General features: G+C 38.6%; 1 protein-coding gene and 1 long non-coding RNA gene across 2 annotated transcripts; one reads left to right on the top strand and one right to left on the bottom strand.

The window, feature by feature from the left end:
* Positions 1–310: 310 nt before the first annotated feature.
* Positions 311–1,681, bottom strand: LOC119503396. The gene is made up of 2 exons (XR_005210306.1): positions 947–1,681; positions 311–547 (listed from the first exon to the last, which is right to left on the bottom strand). It is a non-coding gene; the product is annotated as an uncharacterized LOC119503396 (long non-coding RNA).
* Positions 1,682–3,828: 2,147 nt separating this feature from the next.
* hax1 (HCLS1 associated protein X-1) lies at positions 3,829–6,940 on the top strand. Its single transcript, XM_037795903.1, has 7 exons — positions 3,829–4,025; positions 4,861–5,117; positions 5,216–5,436; positions 5,739–5,802; positions 5,895–6,028; positions 6,296–6,416; positions 6,506–6,940. Exons 1-7 carry the CDS (start codon positions 3,961–3,963, stop codon positions 6,577–6,579), a joined length of 936 nt encoding a protein of 311 aa, XP_037651831.1. The 5' UTR covers positions 3,829–3,960; the 3' UTR covers positions 6,580–6,940.
* The last annotated feature ends 707 nt before the right edge of the window (positions 6,941–7,647 follow it).

Here is a 7,647-nt window from a genome sequence, read left to right as displayed (position 1 = left end):
AATTACTTAAGGGCAACAGGAATAATGGAGAGTTGTGAACAGGTGTCGTGTGAACAGGTGCATTGTGGAAAGGACGGTGGTTAGACAGAGTTCAGAGGAAAGTGGGAGAAATGAGGTGTGTAGGAAGGAACAGGAGAGATGAGACAATCATATCAAGACTTAGATTTGGACACACTGGACTAAACAGCACACTATTTAAAACAGGTAAACATGACTCAGGTAGATGTGATTATTGTGGACAAGAGGAAACGGTGGAGCATGTTGTGTTGCATTGTGGGAGATATGAGGAAGAAAGAAGGCTTCATAGAGATTAAAGTACACTTTGATTAAATAGATATTCTACAAAAGAACTCACTAAATGAGTGTTATAGAACATTATTTCAGTGTCTTAGACAAATTAATATGATTGGGAAAATATGAGGTTGTTTGTTTTCTTTTTCTTTTTCTTTTCTTTATTTTTTGGGCTATAGTAATTATTAGCCAGAATGATCCACACTCCAGACCAGCTGGTGGTGGTAATGTACCAAATCATTGTTTGCCAATAAACCTTAAAGAAGAAGGAGAAGGAGAAGGTGCATTGTGGGAAGTAGTCTCTGACGCTGTCTGTTTATTTCTTGACATCTAACACTTTACTCTCTCTCTATATATCTATATATAGATATATACTATGGTAACTCAGCTAGAGGAGAGGATGGTAACTTAACTCCAAAGATATTCAGTTTAATATGATATAAACAGGCTGGAAACGCCATTTAAACATTATTTTAATGATTAATCGAATATCAAAATAGTTGGCGATTATTCTCCTGTCGATTGACTAATCAGTTAATGAACATGGTGTGTACCGTCTGTCAATAAAAAAATGTAGTGTACAATAAATAGATGTAATATATGCAGTCTATAAAATGGTATATGGGATGTAGTGTAAAGAAAGTTTAAAGTGCACCAGTGGTTAGGAGAAGTGGTTGCAGGTAGTGCAGATAGATGCACATAGTCCAGATAGTGTGTGTTTTAAGTTTAAGGTAGTCCAGATAGTGCAGTTTTCATGTGGGGGTCAGCCTTGGTTGTGGAGCCTGATGGACTTCCAGATAAACTTCTGAATGCCTAATTTACCCTCATTAATTCCACAACTAACTATCTTCTAAATTAAATAGCCTGTGTTTTTATAGTGCACAGTCCATTGGGGGAAGTTCTCAATATATTGCACTCTAACATCTAAACTCCTGTTACCTAGGTGACTGACTGGCGTCATAATGCTCCTTTGGAATTTTGTCTCACTGATGAAGCGTTACGGTCGCTTGGTGATGGAACGCCGTTGCTAGGAAACAGCAGCCAGCCCAGCAACTTAGCAAACACTTCAACAGGCAGTGGTGGTAGAAGTATTAACATCCTAAGCCCCTAAGTAGTTATACCATGTAGAAATACTCCATTACAGGGAAAAGTCTTGTATAACATTTTTTACTCAACAAAAAATGATCAGCAAAATATTTTTTGCTAAGACATCAGCATTAATAGTAGGCTACATGCAGCAGAACGGCCTCAAGCAGCCTTCTATTAAGCGTATATTATATTTCACAACTGATAAGATATTCCTTTCTAAGTCCCGCAGTGGGGAAATTTGCATTGTACAGCAGCAAAGGGGATAGTGCAAAAAACAAGATGCATCAGCTAACACAGTAAAAAGAGAAAGAGCTAAACGAAGTGTAACAAAATATGAACCATTTAAATAGAAGGAAGTATAAAAATAGGAGCAGTATATACAGTATTGACAATAAACAGACCATTAACAAAATTGCACAAGTGGAAAATGATATTGCACAGTGAGAATGAATGAATGAATAGAATTCCACCTGAAAATATCAGGTTGTCAGTTTTTGGTGCATTAACATGTAACTGCATTTTGATGTAGTTAGTCGAGATACAATCAGTAACAATGGATCATATCTTGTATATTTTTTATTAAAAGATAGATGGATAGATCGATAGATAGATCGATCGATAGTAACTTTATTGATCCCGAGGGAAATTCAAGTTTCCAGCATCACAGTTCCATAGTGCAAAACATGTTAGTAAAAAGGCAGTAAAAAAGTTAGTAGTGCAAAGTACAAAAAATTATTCCAAATATAAAAATACAAGGAGATGAAGAAAAACTGTTAAAACTGAATATAGTGCAGGGTAACAGCTGTGATACAGGACTATTAAAAAAAGTGAATTTAGTGCAGAAGAGACTGTTAAAAATGAGTATAGTGCAGAAGAGACTGTTATAGAGAATAGTGCAGAAGAGACTGTTATAAATGAGTATAGTGCAGAAGAGACTGTTAAAGTAAAGTGCAGAAGAGACTGTTATAAATGAGTATAGTGCAGAAGAGACTGTTATAGAGAATAGTGCAGAAGAGACTGTTATAAATGAGTATAGTGCAGAAGAGACTGTTATAAATGAGTATAGTGCAGAAGAGACTGTTATAAATGAGTATAGTGCAGAAGAGACTGTTATAGAGAATAGTGCAGAAGAGACTGTTATAGAGAATAGTGCAGAAGAGACTGTTATAAATGAGTATAGTGCAGAAGAGACTGTTATAAATGAGTATAGTGCAGAAGAGACTGTTATAAATGAGTATAGTGCAGAAGAGACTGTTATAGAGAATAGTGCAGAAGAGACTGTTATAAATGAGTAAAGTGCAGAAGAGACTGTTATAAATGAGTATAGTGCAGAAGAGACTGTTATAAATGAGTAAAGTGCAGAAGAGACTGTTAAAAATGAGTAAAGTGCAGAAGAGACTGTTATAAATGAGTAAAGTGCAGAAGAGACTGTTATAAATGAGTATAGTGCAGAAGAGACTGTTATAGAGAATAGTGCAGAAGAGACTGTTATAAATGAGTATAGTGCAGAAGAGACTGTTATAAATGAGTATAGTGCAGAAGAGACTGTTATAGAGAATAGTGCAGAAGAGACTGTTATAAATGAGTAAAGTGCAGAAGAGACTGTTATAAATGAGTATAGTGCAGAAGAGACTGTTATAAATGAGTATAGAGCAGAAGAGACTGTTAAAAATGAGTAAAGTGCAGAAGAGACTGTTATAAATGAGTATAGTGCAGAAGAGACTGTTATAAATGAGTATAGTGCAGAAGAGACTGTTAAAAAGTGAATTTAGTGCAGAAGAGACTGTTAAAAATGAGTAAAGTGCAGAAGAGACTGTTATAAATGAGTAAAGTGCAGAAGAGACTGTTATAAATGAGTATAGTGCAGAAGAGACTGTTATAGAGAATAGTGCAGAAGAGACTGTTATAAATGAGTAAAGTGCAGAAGAGACTGTTATAAATGAGTAAAGTGCAGAAGAGACTGTTAAAAATGAGTAAAGTGCAGAAGAGACTGTTATAAATGAGTATAGTGCAGAAGAGACTGTTATAAATGAGTATAGTGCAGAAGAGACTGTTAAAAAGTGAATTTAGTGCAGAAGAGACTGTTAAAAATGAGTAAAGTGCAGAAGAGACTGTTATAAATGAGTAAAGTGCAGAAGAGACTGTTATAAATGAGAATAGTGCAGAAGAGACTGTTATAAATGAGTATAGTGCAGAAGAGACTGTTAAAAATGAGTATAGTGCATTATAATCTGCCCTGCAGACCGTCCTCCTTTGATGGTTTTTAAAAGTAATTTAAAACATGGAGTAGACTTTAGCACAAAACGGATGCAATTATTCAAGTAAAGCAGACTCAACTTGTGTATTTTTCCATCATTAACAACAGTGAATAAAGAGTGCTGTTATTTCTGCTGCGCATTCCTTCTGATATTTACGGTAACGTAGCATTACGACTAGTTGCGTCATTCTGACGTAACTAGAACACTTTACGGCACCTGATAGCATCAACAACAGAGACTTTCGTTTTCTGCAGCAGGTTTCTGCTGTTGTTTGTGTATTTTTTTAAGCTATGGTTTAGTTTTCTTCAAAACCTGTGGCTAAATGAGTGTTTTTGATTTATTTCGCGGGTTCTTCGGAGTACCTGGAGGTCATTACCGAGGCCAAAGGTGAGTTTATGGAGTCTAAAGTCAAGTAACAGCCGCTCTGAGCTAACAGAAGTCAGCTAACTTGGTGCTGTTGCGTGAGTTAGAAACAGCTTCAGAGACTAGATTAAAGCTTCTCTGCCAGGTTCACCACAGGGGTCCCTCAGCTAACACGGTTGCTGTTTTATGTAGGTTCACAGTGACCTCGGGATTAATACGATTGAGTACTTTAAGGTTTACCAACGTTGGTTAGTGCACACAACGAATAAACCCCAAAGCAAGACTTGAAGTAAACTGGGTAAAGAAAGTTCGGAAACTTGTGTTTGGTGGTTTATTTCTCTGTTGTTACAATGCTAATGGTCATTGTATTTTACATCGTTGGAAAGCCTGTTTATTTACCTTCACAATGATGTCCCACTTGTAAGGATCATGCATTTGTGGGATGAGCAGCACAGCTGATTATCTGAGTAGCGCCCAAGAAAGTGCCAAAATGCTCTGCCAATGGTAAACAGTGTATTCTCCTGTTGGTGTCGACTCTTGTCAGGAGCCTCAGTAGCGGTGGAAGATCCATACGCAGCTTGGCACCTCCTCCTGATGGTGTATTAAATGAATAAAGTGTAAAATTGCAAATATGTCTTGTTTGTTCCTTGTTACTGATAGAGAGTTCAATCATCCAATCCACCAAACAACTCAAAACAAGAGTCAATTCCAACAGGAGAATACCATGTAAAATACAATGCCAATTAGCATTGTAACAACAGAGAAATAATCCACCAAACACAAGTTTCCAAACTTTTTTTTCTGAGTTTATACTAATGCCACGAATACTCATCCATTTTACTCACTGTGATGTTATCAGGGACCCCTTCTTCGATGCAATGACCCATGATGACGACGATGATGATGATGATGATGAAGAAGACAGGTTCTACTATGATGGGTTCCGGGGGGACCAGCAGGACCCCTTTGACAGTGCCTGGAGGTTTGGCTTCAGCGTTGGCCCCGACGGGATGAGGATGCAGGAGCCCCCAGGGTTTGGCCACGTCCTCAGGGAGATGGAGGAGATTTTCTCCCAGCTGGGCCGCTGGGACGGACAGTCAGAGTCTGGACACTTTGGTATGAAAACTATGAGCCATGATCCAGTACTTTACCATCTCAGTCTATTCCAGTTCCCAGTTGTAGATTCAGTCTATGTCTCACTTGTGTTCTTCTAGGTGTTCCCAGTATCATGCCACCTCCACCACCTCAGGGCAGAGCAGAGAGGGGTGCAGGGGGATCCCGTGGGTACTCTCTCAGAGACTATATGCTCAAATCCCCCAACAACGACCCACAAGGACCCCAAGCAGGGCCATCTAGAGAGCCCAGAAATGATCCTTCTCATGAGTCGCCAGAATTTCCCAGCTCGTCGTTCCACAGCTGGACCCCTTTTTCAAAGGTGAACAAGATAATATTTTCTTAAATTTTTTCCATCAAGACTTTGTTTCTGTGGCAATGTGAAAGGTTACTTTTTTAAATACTTATTTATACAATTCAATATAGTAGTTACATAAAGTACAGGTTCAGATTTTTCATTACAAAAAATTCAGTAAATATATTTCACAGTATAAAAATACAATTAATTATACGATAAATAAAATATAAGGAAAGAAAAAGAAGATAAAACCCAAAAAGAATGAAGTGAACATGAAGGGTTCCTGGTTATTGCTATGTATGAAGTTTCTTAATGTGTCTTAACAGTTTAATGATATTTGGAAAAGAGGGCCACAGAAATCTCCAGAGGAGGAGCGCAAGGAAGACAGAGGTGGGTGATATCTTTAATCCTTCAGTAAAACAAATGAAGAATATGATTTTTGCTCAGTGTTCCAAACTGATTTTACCATCCTTCCCATCCAGATCTGGACTCTGCAGTGTCCTCTGGTGGCTTGGATCAGTTTCTGACGCCACCTGCTGGTCAGGCGCCGAACCAACCAAGGACCCGCTCGTTCTTCCAGTCAGTCATGGTCACCAAGGTGGTGAAACCGGATGGGGTGAGAGATCTTGATTTTTTTTTTTTTTATATAAATCAAAATTAGTACACTTTAACAACAGATATTCAATCATTTCATGGACAGTTCAAGTGGCCCAGTTTAGGCCGAGTGGATGGAACATAACAGTAATAGTGCCGGGGTCTGAGACATGATTCATGCTGAGGAAAACATCCTAAAAACTACGATTATGACTATTTCTATCTCCAGTTGTAATCCTCTCTTTTTTGTTGCCACTTTGAATTTATGTTTTTTACTGCTGTCTGTCAGACTGTAGAGGAGAGGCGAACAGTTCGAGACGGCCAAGGCAATGAAGAGACCACGGTGACCCGCTCAGGAGGTCCTGGAAGCCTGAAGGGAACAGACCATCAAACTGGACCCGTCATATCAGGTCAGTCTATACATAGTAGGCGTTTTTAGAGTATTATATCTAATGCAGTAGCTTGATCTAGTTCTAATGCATTCTTGTTTATATTCCAGGTGGTCAAAATCCATTTTCGGATATGCGGGACGATGACTCATTGTTCTCCAAGTTCTTTGGAAGCTTTAAGTAACACCCAAAGTGGAATATATTCTTCGGTTGACCGTAGCTTTTGTTCCTTGAAAACTTTTCAGTCCGAGTGTTTTCTCGACAGCTGTGAGTTTGCATATGTATAAGATATATTTGTTTACAGACAGAACACTTCTACGACCCTCAATTGCCAAAATGAATGTGTTGGATTCGGGTCTCTGGCCTGTTTAAGGTCACACCGGGGTTTTCGAACTAACCACGTAGACTAGTAACTGCCAATCCCGAAGACACATCAGGTTGTAAACAATTCACAGTTACATATTTTATTTTTGAACTGTCCTGTAGGATAAGCTTGTATGGTTTCCAGTGTGTGATATGTCAAATAAAGAGTCTTAATATATTTACATCTTTGTTGGACATTTATTTGACCAACTTTAACGCCAAATTCACACCGGAGCAGCGGGGAAGTGCGGCCTGCAGCGAGCTGCCATGCAATGTCTATAGAAAGCTGTGTCGGCCGCTCCAGAGTTCAGCGAGCTGCGGCCGTTTGATTCAGTAAAGCGATCGCGTGACTCCTGTTACATGTTGACCTGTGTTACAAAAGAATTTCTTCCCGCCTGAAACACATGAAAACGCCTCCCGGCCTCAGAAAAATGTGTTTATTGAGCCGCACTTTGCCGCTACCTGGTGTGAATTCGGCCTTCAGTTAGTCCTTTGGTTTCTTGCAAACAATACAGTCTAGAGAAAAACATTTTTCGTTTCTAAAATACTGAATCACAGATACTATTTTGTGTGTTCTGCATAAATGCTTACCCTTGTATTGCAGATCCTGCTTTTGTATGTCAATTTTACAGTTTTTACTTGTGTAACAACTCAAATAGTTTAAATATGGCAACCTCTTCCAGTTTAATTCATATTCATGGTATTTTTGTCGACTTTTTTTTGGGCTGATTTAACTGCACTAGCTGGTTGGGATGTTGGTGTGTTTTTTCCACCTGTAGCTTTTATCTCTCACAGTAACATCATTCTGTTTCATTCATGTTTTAGTGTCCTGGTATTAAAGGGAGAATGCACACTCAGAGCCAGATGATATTGCAGTGCACGGTTGTGG

Source organism: Sebastes umbrosus, chromosome 15 (assembly GCF_015220745.1).
Source record: "Sebastes umbrosus isolate fSebUmb1 chromosome 15, fSebUmb1.pri, whole genome shotgun sequence".
Lineage (NCBI taxonomy): Eukaryota > Metazoa > Chordata > Actinopteri > Perciformes > Sebastidae > Sebastes > Sebastes umbrosus.
This window is presented reverse-complemented; position numbering and strand designations above follow the sequence as displayed.

What these genes read in the sequence shown, in the direction of transcription:
- hax1 (XM_037795903.1), top strand. Translation starts at nt 3,961, where the DNA reads ATGAGTGTTTTTGATTTATTTCGCGGGTTCTTCGGAGTACCTGGAGGT. An exon ending in GGAGCGCAAGGAAGACAGAG is followed by an intron (nt 5,803 to 5,894) that starts GTGGGTGATATC and finishes CTTCCCATCCAG; the next exon opens with ATCTGGACTCTGCAGTGTCC. An exon ending in AACTGGACCCGTCATATCAG is followed by an intron (nt 6,417 to 6,505) that starts GTCAGTCTATAC and finishes TTTATATTCCAG; the next exon opens with GTGGTCAAAATCCATTTTCG.